At 41.3% G+C, this 13952-nt stretch overlaps 1 protein-coding gene across 3 annotated transcripts in view; it reads left to right on the forward strand.

The window, feature by feature from the left end:
- Positions 1 to 13952, forward strand: part of ATG3 (autophagy related 3) — a 37310-nt gene that overhangs the window by 6790 nt on the left and 16568 nt on the right. For all 3 annotated transcript variants that reach the window (XM_018557289.1, XM_018557291.1, XM_018557290.1), the window contains 4 exons: positions 74 to 115; positions 2789 to 2838; positions 10517 to 10587; positions 12779 to 12886. In XM_018557289.1, coding sequence (XP_018412791.1) covers positions 74 to 115; positions 2789 to 2838; positions 10517 to 10587; positions 12779 to 12886 — 271 coding nt within the window. The remainder of the gene's footprint in view (positions 1 to 73; positions 116 to 2788; positions 2839 to 10516; positions 10588 to 12778; positions 12887 to 13952) is intronic.

Below are 13952 nucleotides of genomic sequence, written 5' to 3' on the forward strand. Positions count from 1 at the left end.
TATATATTAAATAATGTTCATTTGTACACGTATGTCTGCTGCCTATTGCTTACTTATATTTGTCTTCCTATAGGAATCAAAATTTAAAGAGACTGGTGTTATCACCCCTGAAGAGGTAAGCAGGGACAATATTTTAATACTTCTTCTGTTTGTCATCAGGCTATGTTACATATAGACCTAATTGTTGTAGTTTGTGGGTGAAGGTATCCAAGAAGTCATGAAAACTATTGCAAACAAGCAAGAAAATGGTAACGTTCTTTGCTTTCCAATAGGCGCTTCAATCTGGACAAAGCACGTTTACATTTCTTTTTTTTTTTTTATTGCTGCAAGGTGATTAAGGGGAACTAAATTCTAACATTTTTGGTCACCTAGTTTGTGGCCGTGGAAGTGTTCTGTTGGATAAAGGTGAGGTAACGACTAGACTCAATTATATTTTCCTCATTGAAAAGCCTACTGCCATCTTTTGGATAAATGTGACAAATCCCTTACACACTGGCAATTGTGGATCAATTACACCTACCGGTACTCGAACAATTATGATGCCATGCTTGTATATCTTTAATCACTACACTATAGCCTAAAGCAGGGAATACTATTTTGTTTGAAAAAATGTTTTCCAACATTTGTTTTATTGTCTAATGATTAATGGGGTCAAAGTAATGATCATTCTCCACCACTGTTGTAAAAAAGTAGCAGGATGTAAAATGTTTCTTAAACAGATGAAATTCTAACAGTGAATGTAGTTATTGTATCCATTGTATTTTATGTACAGTAATTATATCAACATCTGAAAACTGATGCATTGGAAGTGTATCCTGCATGTTATCTCTGTTCCCATTATCTTGTATTTATTTTTTAAATTCCAATAAAAGATATGAACGAATCAAGGTTCATGGTTTGTTTTAGTAATGCATTCAGCACCAAAACCCAGAAAGGTGTCGTAGTCTGGCTGCAATTTCTTCTGCAAACGCATCCATGTTTAATGTGGAACTTAGTATATCAAACTTTTTTACTTGTGTTTTTTTTTTTTTTAACAGCCTAGGGTGATCAAAATCCCTGGCATGTTGTTGTCTGTGGTTCTTTTTTTCATTTTTTTTTGCATTGGGCAAATTTCCCTTCACTTCTGTCTCAAGACATGGCAGGAAATGAGAATACCTTTCTCCAAAGGGAAATCCTGAGTGTTCAAATTGGAAGACTTCTGACCCAATGACAACTTAAACTTGTTTTCCCTCACTGTCAGTCCCAGTTACAATGGTCACCAGAGGCCAGACAGCAATAAAAACCTGCCTGAACCCAACCCTTTCATACTCTACCCAAAATTAGAAAAAAAATTGGCATTGGCAAAAAATTGTTCCTGGCACAACAGCAGATGAAATTAAAATTAAATTGATATTTGAATTCTTTTAAAGGTATTCTCCAGAAAAAAATAAACAAAATGAACATTCCAACCAAATGTTAGTAGAAACTGGCCTCCTCAATGCTTCCGTCTTTATTGGGGGTTTTTTTTTATCCATATGTTGTCGTATGCCCGGGTTCCGGACATGCTAAAATTCCCTTGTCTTTGGTAATCTGGTGTTTTGAAAGCCCCATTATCTGCTAGTTCTACTGTTTGCAAATTGCTGTGTCCATTTCATGGCTTTTACTTCCTTAAATTTCAAAAAAGTTGCTTCATTTTCTTAGAAAAAGCATGGCAGGACTCAAACTTGTAAAAGCAGCTAGGGCTGCAACAACTAATCGACATAATCGATTATAATCGATTATTGAAAAAGTTGTCAACTTTTTCAATCATCGATTAATCGGCTTTTGATTAGTTGCTCCTGTATCTATAGATGCTGGCCGTATACTGTAAGAATTGTGGCCAATTCACAGGAATTTCAATTCTTACAGTGTGTGGTGCTGCTAGCTTGACATTTGTGTTGGTATGGAATCCTGTACATTTAATTAGACGACGGGATTCAAATGGACCAAGCTGACCCTACTAATGGAGATCTGTTTCTATGGTCAGCTTGGTCAGAAACAAACAGGAAATCCTTTTATTCTCAAGGAAACAGGTGGGATCACCCAATGTTTTATCTGTAAGAAAAGCTCATGACCCCATGTGGACATCTTTTATCAGACAACACTAATCCTTTAAAAACCTGGACCATTACAATAGTAGGTAAAATAGGAAATCAATTTGCAGATTTTCCTTTTTTCACTGTCCTTCCTTCAAATATTCAGTCCTACTGTTAAACAACGGTCCCCAAAGTACTGTGTATAATCACAGATTAAAACTCTGATATAATTATATAACATCTACAAATTTGCTGTCCATGAAATGTCCCTTTTATGACATTCCCAAAACTCCATCTGCCAGTTGTTTGCACACAAAATTTGAAGTTATTTTCTCCATACATGGCCAGTCCTCTTCAAGGATGAAAGAAATGCTCATCTCCTATATTACTCCTAAAACATCATCTTCTGCTGCAGAAGCTGTGCCACTAGTTCATGTAATATTATGGAAGCCATGCAACCTTATTTGTCCACATATGGCCACAGCCGCCAATCATATGCTTTTGCTCCAACAGTTGAAATGAAGTTTAAAACCAGTCGGTGGCTGTCAAAAACCTAGCCCATTCCTTTTGGTCTACAACTTGTGGAGGTGTTGAGCTACACATCTTCCTAATGCAAGACATATTCTGTGCTTTATTTTGACTTTGGTTGCTAAACATAAATATTGGGACTTGTAGAATACAAGTTCTGTGTGAATTGTGGGTAACCGCAATATTTTCCCTGTTCTTTATTACAGTTTCTGGCTGCTGGTGATCATCTTGTTCATCACTGTCCTACTTGGCAGTGGTAAGTTTTCATTTCTTCCCTAGGTTAAGTGACACTGACTTTTGAACATTCTTTTTTTTTTTTCCTGTCCTCGCCATATAATTTTGGTCAGAAATAACTATTTCACATTTATTGTGTCATATATATATATATATATAATGTGTATCTATATAACTTTTTTTGTTGTCCTAATCAATATCAAATAAATTATTTCCCTGTGAGAGCCGGGTTGAGTTGCAGAATTCTGGCTAAGAACACCACTGTTTATAAAAGCTATAAACTATACACTAGCATCAGAAGTATGATGCAGCTCACAGGCTACTACTGGGCACCAAAGATTTAGGCCTTGTGAACCGTGAACTGATCTTTCTTAAACTGTATCATAACCTGAAACCCTTTTTAAGTTTTGGATAGAGTGGGGAAGGGATAAAAATGTTGTCAGGTTGTTACTACTTATGACTAAAGAAAAAAGTTGCTCAACTCCCTCAGCCAAGTTCTCAAGGAACTGCGGTGCTCAGTATAGGTCTCTGCTTGACCCAGAGCAAATGCAAAAGTGAAGGAACTGGCAATCCCATGGATCCTCTTCAAATACAGACACTATTAATACGGCATAAAAACAGCATACAGATACTTGCTGAGACGGTTCAGCCCCTCCAAAGGGCCTTAGTCATTGCTTATGGGAACAAAAGCTAAAGGGCTTAAGATTACACTGCTTTAGACATATCAAAAAAGTAAACAAAACTTTTCATCTTTATTACTATATGAAAGAGAAAAAATACTGTGTGAAATATACATCCACCAATACCAAAAACAGGAAGGGAAAGTACACAATATAAAAAAATACAGCAGGGCCCTGATGCATAACAAAGAAAGTGTCCAATGAACATGTAGTGGTCACAGTGAAAATTAATTGACAGTACTGTTTATTTAATGCAGATTTATCTAAGAATCTATAAGGGAGTTGTGTAACCTGCCTACAAAAGTTCTGAAATGAGAAAGATGGACACCTTTTAGCACCAAGTATGTAGTCAATGGACCCCTACTGCACCGTCTGGTTATGCGGACCAGGGCAAATTAATATGCAAAAAAATAAGTAGTTGAACCCTTGTTCCTGTATATTGGTATATTCAAATTGATAAATGCAAGATAGGGGTTAGATGAAAGGTTTGTGTAGCATAACCCTTTTGGTAGTTAAATAGTAGATTTTTTATAGAGATCTGTACTAGACCAAAAAGAGGGGCAACTGAGGACGACAGAGGGACTGTCCATCTAAATGAGGGAGAGTTGAGAGCTGTGGGTTGGGTGCATGTTGATCCCTTTAGCTAGGCTTTTATTGCAGACCATTTTATTGTTTGAGGCCTTTGAGGGTTTCACCTCATTTGCTGTGCTGATAACTAGGGATGCGCCGATACTGGGTATCTGGGCAAGTACTCATACTTGCCCAAGTGCTTCCATACTTACCTCCGATACTGGAACTTCTGTTCAGAAGGAGATTTCCCTCTGACCGGCAGGGCCGAGAGAGCATGGAGCCAGCTTCCTTTCCAATCGGGAAGCCGGGAGGCGAGTTATGACAGGTGAAGCTGGCTTCCTAGCCAATCAGGAAGCCATGAGGCGGGTCAAGACATGCCGCCTGGCTTCCTGTGAGGCAGCCTGGCTTCCTGACCAATCAGAAAGCCAGACTGCACCTCTTGACTCGACTCGCCACCAGACTTTCTGATTGGTCGTGAAGCCGGTGTTCTTTTGCTGGAACACCAGCTTCACAGGCAATCGGGAAGCCGGGCAACATGTCACGATCCGCCGCCCGACTTCCTGATAATCGTGGGAACACGGCAGCGGTACTTGGTATCGGCGAGTACCAAAAACTTAAAGTTTTGGCTGAAGAAACTCTTCTTCAGTGGAGCTGGATTTTACACATGAGATAGTATGCATACAGCTCCTTGGTGAAGATGCAGTATATTACACCTCAGTGAGTGCAGTCTGCACTGTGCATACAGTACAGCCAGTGTTCACCATAGAGGTTAGACCAGAACTAAATAAAGGATGCATTATTTAAATACATACATGTTAAGCGCTGCTGAAATATTGTGGGTCCCACATTTTGTCCACTCTGTACAGATACAAATGATGAGACTATTTAGAGCCTTTAGCTTTGCAGCTTCCTATCTTGCCTTCCTGTCTCACCTTTGCTTCAAGTCTATGTAGGGTTATAAGTGTACTATGAGTAAACATCTCTAAACGGCAGATTGTTCTGGTCTTCAAAATACATTCAGGTACCTTAACTATTAACAACAATTTATACTTTTTGTGTATCACTCAGCTGTAGATCCTCAAATCATCTCTGTATTGGTGCTGAAACTGCCCTTCCTTCTGGAGAGTGACTACTTTTGTTCCCCATGGTCCTTGTGTTTGTTAAAAAGTATCTATAACTCCAAGCTCGCTCCCTTGATGGACTAAAATCTTTATACTAATTAGTAAACTAGACATGAAATTGTAATCCACCCCAGGAGCAAGCTTGGAGTGGTGGCTACTTTACAACACACACAGGGACCATGGGGAACAAAAGTAGCCACCCTCCAGAAGGAAGGACAGTTTCAGCACCAATACAGAGATGATTTGAGGATGTACAGCTGAGTGATACACAAATAAGTTACATTTTTGTTAATAGTTAAGGAACTTGAATGCATTTTTAAAATTGAATGCCTGAGTTTAGTGTCACTTTAATCCCAGACACCTCTACTGCCTGGAACATGTTTGAATGACAGCACTCTGTAATTCAGTAGAGCCTTATTCTCAGTGTTGCCACTCACCATTCTCATTTTTGTTGTGCTGGTAATCATGGTAAGTTGATAAAAAGATAATCTTCAGGAGATATACCAGCAGTATTTAGAAATACATTTAAAGGAAAGGTGCACTGAAGGCTGTGGCTTCCAGGTAAAGCTGGCCATACGTGGTTTGAATTTTTGCCTAATCTTGTGAATTGTCCAAAATGTGATCTGTGGGAGGTGCTCCCACTACCCAGCTCAACAAACTTGGAATGAAAAATCGAAGGAGCTGAGCGAAAAGTTGTTGATTGAACAGTAACTGTAGCTAATTAGCTGCAGTCATTATTCAGGGATTCAAGCAGCCATGCTCCCAAGGCTGCTTGAATACAGTAGCTAGAAGAGGGATAATGTGCACAGTGACACCGGAAGTGATCTAATACACATTACTTCCAGATCAGTGATCGGAGGAGAGGTCAGCGGCTAGACGCCTGCTGATCTCCCTCTGATCCTTCTGGTGAGACCTGCCGGGCCTGCACTGGGGGTAGTGGAGCCCAGGGAAGCCGGTGGTGGCACAGGCAAAGGGGGGGGGGGGGAACACAGCACTGCACCGTACTACAGACAGTAGATTGATTGTATAGAAACAGCAGCAGCAGCCATGTTCTTAGTATAATCACTTCAATCGGGTGACGTGTATTTATGTGAGCCCGCATGAAGTGGTTAATTATTTTGCTTTTGTTCTATTTCATGCAAGTTGATATGGACAAACGTGATTTAACATCCAACATTACCTTAAGCATAGAAGCCCTACCTGAACAGCTTAGAGCAGAGGTCTCAAAGTACCGACCCGCGGGCCACTTGCGGCCCGCGAGCCAGTACTATGTGGCCCGCAGCCAGGTGGCAAGTCAGGTACGCGGTCACGGACCGCATACCTAACTTGCGGGAGCAGCTACACGGTCTGCATCTCGATCAGATGCAGACCGCAGAGCTGCTCCTCCCGGCACTGAGATCCTTTCGGCCGGAGCTCAATCCTGAACTCCGGCCGAAAGAATGTATGTGAGGTCTGCAGCAGACCTCACTAATCGCCACTAGAGCAGCAGGGATCGATCGTGGCTCCTCACAGCCCCTTCCCTGCAAATAGGTAAGCAGGAGAGGGGGCTGTGTATTTTATTTCTATTTCATTTTATGTGGGGAGGGGTTAATATTTTACATTAAAAAAAAAGCTACCACTGCACATATAAAATAAATACTACCCCTGTCCAGGGAGAGTGTTTTCTAACCGCATGTTATCATATCACATATCATTACATGCGGTGTGCAGGCGTTTACATGCAACTCCTGTCAACTGATCAGTGTGTGTATTGGGGTCCGTAGTACCATACCGGATATAATTACATTTTATTTTGATGTACGGAATTTGGCAAGCCGGTCCCCATGGGAGAAAAAAATTGTCAAGTGGCCCCCGAGTCAAATGAGTTTGAGACCCCTGGCTTAGAGTTTAGAGTACCCTTTATGCATGAGTGGGCTTTACATTGCAACCAAATAACCTTTTACAATGTTTCAAGCAATTGCATGACTTCAGTTTCCTTTTAAATTATAGCAGCCTATTTTAGATTAAAACAAGAAGACCACTATCCATTTACTGGCCTAGGGACCTCTAATGTTGCCCTCCAACTCTGCCAGTGGTAGACTTATTGAAGGAGCAGGAAACTCCAGCATGGCTCATTTCCCTCATTCCTCATTTCTTGCACTTGCTCCAGATGAGCAGACTGGAAGTGCAACTGTCAGCATCAAGCAAGATGGAGAAAAGGTGGGAGTAGTGCTGAGTGGGAAGATGCAAGTGCTTTCCATTAGTAGGACTCTGCCACATTAATAAAATACAGCCCAACATTTTTCTTGGGCTTGGAAGTATAGCACATTACGTCTGTACTGCGGCACTGAAATTACCAATGTGTCATATGATACGTCTTTCATGTATCTGTTCCTAGATCAACACTCAGCACTTATACACGAGACTGCTTGTTAGATTTATTCTAGGTCTCTGCATTTTAATTTTTTTTCTCCAACAGTCTTGGCAGGATATACACTTCCTGTTATGCAGTTCATGGCTCTTTCCTCTCATCATTCTTATCAGGAGAGGTTGAATATGTGTTGTAAATGAGTATCTATTGTGTGGCATGAGGGTACAAACATGGCAGTTTTGGGGCCCATGTTGACAGGCTTTGGGTTTGCTTCTATGGCATCCTTTTTGACATCAATCAGAATTTATTGACTGATGCATTTCACCTGCTTCATGCGGGTTTTGTTTTCCCATAGACTTGTGTGGGTATGCAAAACCTGCTTCAACCAAATAAAAGCCTGTCAACACAGGCCCTTAAAATGACTGTAAGTTGGTATGATTGCACTACATAGAGCGACACTGGCCATGCATGGGGCTCATTGACACTGTTTGGTGTACAATAACCTCATCGGATAATGTCACTTTGATATGCTTTTGTGTTAAAGGAGAATTGTGGGGTGACTGAATAACACTCATCCTCATAGTTAAGTTGAAGTGTGACATTGAAACTGCCACACCTCGGCTCTATTGATCGGGAAGTGAGCAAAATCATACCGCCGATCCACTCACTCCTGATCCTCTCCCTATAGAGAGCGGTGACTGTCAGCCACCACTCCCTACAGGGATTCCCCGCACACCTCTTCGATCCTCCAGCGCTGACTGGAGGGATGGATGCGGGCACAGCTGGCTCTGCCTCTAAAGAGGCAGAGCCGGCTGTCAATCACCCAGCTGGGTGGATCTCAACCGTTGTCAGGATCAGTCACAGCTTCGGCGCTCTCATCGTGTAGCGGGCATTCCCTGAAAAATACATTGTCTGGATGGGAGCGTATGCTTCTCTAAAACCTGCATATATCTTTCTGCATTGATGGTGCCTTTTCAGATGCACTAATGCACCCCCATACCACCAGATATCTAGGCTTTTGAACAGAGCGCTGATAAGCCAGAAAGTCACTTTCCTCTTTAGTCTGGAGCCCATTGTTACCAAAAAGAATGTCAAATTTCGATTTGCCTGACCACAGAACTGTTTTCCACTTCGCAACAGACGATTTTAAATGAGCTTTGGCCAAGAGAAGACGACGGTGTTTCTGGATCATGTTCAGATATGGCTTCGTCTTTGCATGATAGAGCTTTAACTTTCATTATTGGATGGCACAAGGAACTATGTCCACAGACAGGGATTTTTGGAAGTATTCCTGAGCCCCTGCAGTGATGTCCATAACGGAATCATGCCTGTTTTTAATGCAGTGCCATCTGAGGGCTTGAAGATCACGGGCATCCAATATTGCATTTTGGCCTTGTCCCTTGCTCACAGAGATTTCTCCAGATTCTCTGAATCTTTTGATGATGATATATTTAAAGTCTTTTTGGTTTTACATTGAGGAACATTATTCTGGAATTGTTTGACAATTTTTAGACGCAGCTTTTCACAGGTTGGTGAACCTTTGCACATCTTTGCTTCTGGGACACTCTGACTCTCTAAAGGTGCCCATGCACCTTACAATTTTCGGCCGCAATCGCATTTTCCTCCGAAAATCGGCCAGTTGATGGCAAGTGCACAACCGCAATTACTGTACAACTGGCTGATTTTTCGTCTTTCAGGTAGCCTAGAAAATGTTTGTCAAGTTGGATGAAAATCAACGTATTAGTGGTGTTTTTTACAACAAAAATCCCACAATGAAAACTGCACATCCACAAACGAAAATGTGGTCTTTCCATTGACAAAAATCCGCCAGTTAGTGGTGCTGACGAACGATAATCGCAAACTACATTGGTCTGTGCATGGTGGGCTGTTTGAATGAAGATTGAACGAGGGTGGGAGGTCGGGGCAAAAAAAGTTGTACAGTAGTTTGTAAGGTATATGGCCAACTTAAAGGCCTTAATTGGCCAAGTTAAAGGTGGCAGCTCATTTCTCCTTAAATAGCTGCAGCTGCCATTGTGAGGTGTTGGGCTTCTGATGTGTAAGTGAGGGACTATCCACAACCTGGAGCATTGAAAGAGGAAGTAAGTGCAGTGGAGTGCCCCATAGCAAGGGTAGGGTTTTTTCTATTTTGTTGTTGTTTTTTTTCCAGCTAAAAGCAGCCTCCTTGACCAATGCCAAAGTTAGTATTAGCTTAAAGTGCCTTGGATTTTAGGCTACCCGGGTCCTTCAGAAGACTGCCAAATGTGCCTACTGGCTCCTCTGAGTGGCTCCCCCTAGTTTTCCACATACTTATTACTTAATTATTTCTTTGTGCAGTGTTATGATTGCTGTGCTGGCAGCTTGTGTGTTGAAAAATTAATGTGAACTGTGCCTTGACTGATAACAGATGCAATTAATGAGAGCAGAAACTAAATAATTTATCAATCACTTTTCTGTAATTTGTATAAATCTGTGTGAATCAGCTATGCATGTGCCAAAGAAGTCATGTATTTGTTTATGGAGACACAAGTCTTGTTTATAAGCACATTCTTACAAACTACTGGTATATTGGTAATTTTTATGAAGGGCAGAGTAAATGTAAAGACAGAATCCTGACAGCCATACTAAATGTCATGTGGTTCATCTGTGTCTGTAGGAAAATTTCCAGAGGAAGTCAAACAAAGTTCAGCATCTCTGAGACATGACGGTTCATCCTTCTTTGCTGAGGGCCACAGGGAGGCCCGTGACATGCCAAGGGGACCTCAATAAGATTGGGCTCTGGAACATATATATATATATATATATATATATAATTAGGCCAGACCTAGAACATGTGGCAGGTAGCAGATTAAAACTGTGCTTGCAGATGCCTATGCATTTTTTTATTTTTTTTTTTTCATTTTATGTCTGTATTCGGCCTAAAAAAATAAAAACCTGTCCCTTTTATAACATGATTGTGTTTTGTGTTTAAACCTTGTTTAGGGCAGCAGGTGAAGACTCAAAAGTGAAACCTTATCTGCCTAACGACAAACAGTTTCTGGTGACGAAAAATGGTAAGAATGTGTAAAATCATGATTCCTGCTCCTACCTACAAATGGTTAAAATTGAGATCTGTCTGGTTTTACTGTTATCTTGGGGCTCCATTCCTGTTCCGGTGCATGATGACAGTTTCACCTGAGAGTAGGTTACTGCCCCCGGGCAAGGATAACAACCATGCCCTGAAGATTACCAAATGTGCACTGTAGCTCAATCTAGCTCAATGTTGCTCAGCTCAAAATCGTGCTGAAAAAAGCACTTTTTTGGGTGTAGCTCAGTGTGAATGGGATCTTATTGATGCTTGGAGCTGGCATGGGACGCTTGGCTGTCCCATGCCAGCTCTTAAAATGAGAGCTGACCTATCGCATGACCACTGATCAGCCAGTTCTTGGTCTCAGCTCCCAGTGGATGGTTATGACTGTCAGTCACTGGCCCCCACAGGGATTCCCCCCTCAACTCCCTGTTCCTCAAGCCTTGGCTTGACCATGGTGCGGCTCTGTGCCATCAGCCAATAGTGGGCAGTAGCCCCCTATCGACTGATTTTGCATCTCAGAACTACATCAGTAAATGTACTCCTGTGACCCAAAAGTATAGTCCGAAGTAAGAATTGGTTTATTTCTCTTTTAACCGCTGAGCGAATTATCGATCCTTTGTGAACATCTAAATGGCTTGAACATTGTTGGCTGTCTTATTTCTTCCAGAAACGGCAGAGTTCATGTAGTCAAACACTGCTCAACTAGGATAAATATGCTGGCGTGGTTTAGGAGACATATATCAAAGTATAACTGTTCTTAATGTGTACACCTCTCCTCAAGATTAAGAAAACAAAAATTAAGGAAGTGGTGAGGTGTTAGAACCCTTGTCAGTCATTTTTATCAATGCCTGGGTTACCTTTAGGGATAATAACTAACTATATCTAGTGAGGGATGTTCCAAAATTTTGATCTGTCACCAGAACAGGAGGGGAAATCTTCCAATGATGACACTTGTTCCATTGAGACCTGTCTAAAGCTGGCCACAGCCACACCAGTAGAATATTATTTGAAAAATGTATTTCAGAGCATGCATTCAATTTTCCAACAATAAATGGGGTCAAAATGATCATCACTTTCCTCTGTAGTGTCAAACAAAATAGATTCCAGAATGTTCTAGAATTAAATACTAAGGCCCCTTTCACACGGTCAATCAGGAAGGGATATGTGCACAGATCCCCTGCTGATCGGAACGGATGTCACCATTGTGACATCCCTGTCTGTTCATTTTTTTTCCCCTCTATCTTGTGATGGAGAAAAAAAACTGAAATTCTCGGACCCATGTTGGTCTATGGGGAATCCGATGTAAACTGACTCGTGTCCGCTTACATCAGATTACCCCAATCCGGCACGATTGGGGTGGGTGGCTAACCGGATGTAAACTGACACCCTTCTGTTTAGATCCAGCTGCCCATAGACTAACATCGGGCTTCCGATCAGATCCACCTGAAAAACTGACAGGCGGACCTGATCGGAATGCTCTAACAGTGAATGTGGTTTCCCTAGAGGAAACTCCATTCAATAAGGATATTCATCAAGTCGCTGATGGCATTATCGAATGTTCTGATGAGATTTTTCATATGACTGTTCGTATAAAAATCTGGGCAGTTTTCTCCTCACTTTGTAGAAAATCTTCCCACGTCCTACTCTGTCCAAGACAGGAAATGCATGAATGGAAATCCCACTAATGGGACATATGGAGAGCACAGAGTTTAACCGTTCTGTACTGTTTCAAATTTAAAAACAAAGCTTTTGGTTTAGGTATGCTGTATATTCAAACAATTTAGCTCAATATGTCCACCAAGCAATTTGCACATAAATCCCCTTATCTCTGCATCTTCTTTCTACGTGCTTTGTGAGCTGTGATCACAAGCTTAAGCCAGTGTAAACATTGCTGTATTTAGACCCATATGTCTGCAGAGTAGTTTATATGCAGATGCACCGAGAACAAGAAAAACACCATGGCCTCCCTTAGATGAGCATACTGCTAAGTAACACATATTGGACTGAGTAATTGTTCCATCAGAACACATTTCTTGTTAGACAGTTGTTCCCTACGTATGTTATCAATGTGTTTTCCGATTGATTTAAATGTCAAAGAGCTGCAGTTTGCATTGATTTAATGTTATGATTTTCAACAGTTATAGTGTTCAATAATGTATTTATTATGTATTTAGTCCCATGTTACAAAAGGTGTAAGCAGATGGAATATTCAGATGAGCAAGAGGCCATTATAGAAGAGGATGATGGAGATGGTGGCTGGGTTGACACATTTCATCATTCAGGTATGTTTTGCCTTTTAGTGTTTTTAGTGTTTTCCCTGTAAATGTAATGTTTTACATATATCCATGTAATGCATATATTCTTTCTCCAATAGAGGAAAACCAGTAGGTATGTTTAAAGCAAGAAATGCTTTAAATCGTAATCCAGATGCCTTAGTCCAAGAAGTGCTTTAAATCATAATCCAGATGCCTTAGTGCAGTTCTGGCTTTGAGATTATTAGAGGGCTTGTTCTCACTCCTGCGGGAAGGAGAAAGGAAGGCAAGTTTATAAGCAGCTGTCAGATTTACTTTAACATGAACTATTTTGTTCATACAGACTTTTATTTAGGTATATCAGGGTAGGCAAATCCCAGTCATGCTTGTGGCTGTCCGAGTCTTCCAAAGCTTCATGGGACTTGTTCCTCAACAGCTGGAGTGCTGAGGTTGCCTACCCCTGAGGTATAGGTTTGCTTTTAATCAAACCTGTTGCCTTTTTTTAACATTTAAAAGTTCTTCCTAAAGGTGGCCATACACTTTACAACCCTCGCAAGACTTTTGTCTTGCAAGGATTGTAAAGTAATTTAAAAAACGTACGATCTGCCAATCGTGGACAGGCAGATCGTACGGCGGGCTTCCGATGACTGCAATGCTGAACGGGCAGTGTGCGCATGCGTACACAGGCCCGTTCGGCAGTTGTCGACCAAGCACGCCACTAGCCCGCCGAGAATTGAACAATTCTCGGCGGGTTTTCCAGCCTGCTTGTTCAACGGAAGACGTGCGATCGTACAGTAGAAACGATCGCACACCTTCCATACACTTTCCGATTATCATACGATCAAGGGATTTCCCGCCATAATCGTACAGTGTATGGGCACCTTAACAGAAAGCGCTATAAAGTGAGTTACTTTTTTTTCTGAAGTACATTCTGTTCTTACTTTGATATTCTTACTAAGAGGTATGGCACAAGTGAGCAGCAGAATATCCCAACAGAGCCTCCCACTTACCCTTATTAATTTGCTGGCACTACTAAATCCCCTTGCTAGCAAGAAGGAAGGGAGCAACATCATGCAAGGGAATGACTCCGGATAAG

This window comes from Nanorana parkeri, unplaced genomic scaffold, assembly GCF_000935625.1.
Source record: "Nanorana parkeri isolate BGI_ZX_2015 unplaced genomic scaffold, ASM93562v1 scaffold278, whole genome shotgun sequence".
In the NCBI taxonomy this organism is placed as follows: domain Eukaryota; kingdom Metazoa; phylum Chordata; class Amphibia; order Anura; family Dicroglossidae; genus Nanorana; species Nanorana parkeri.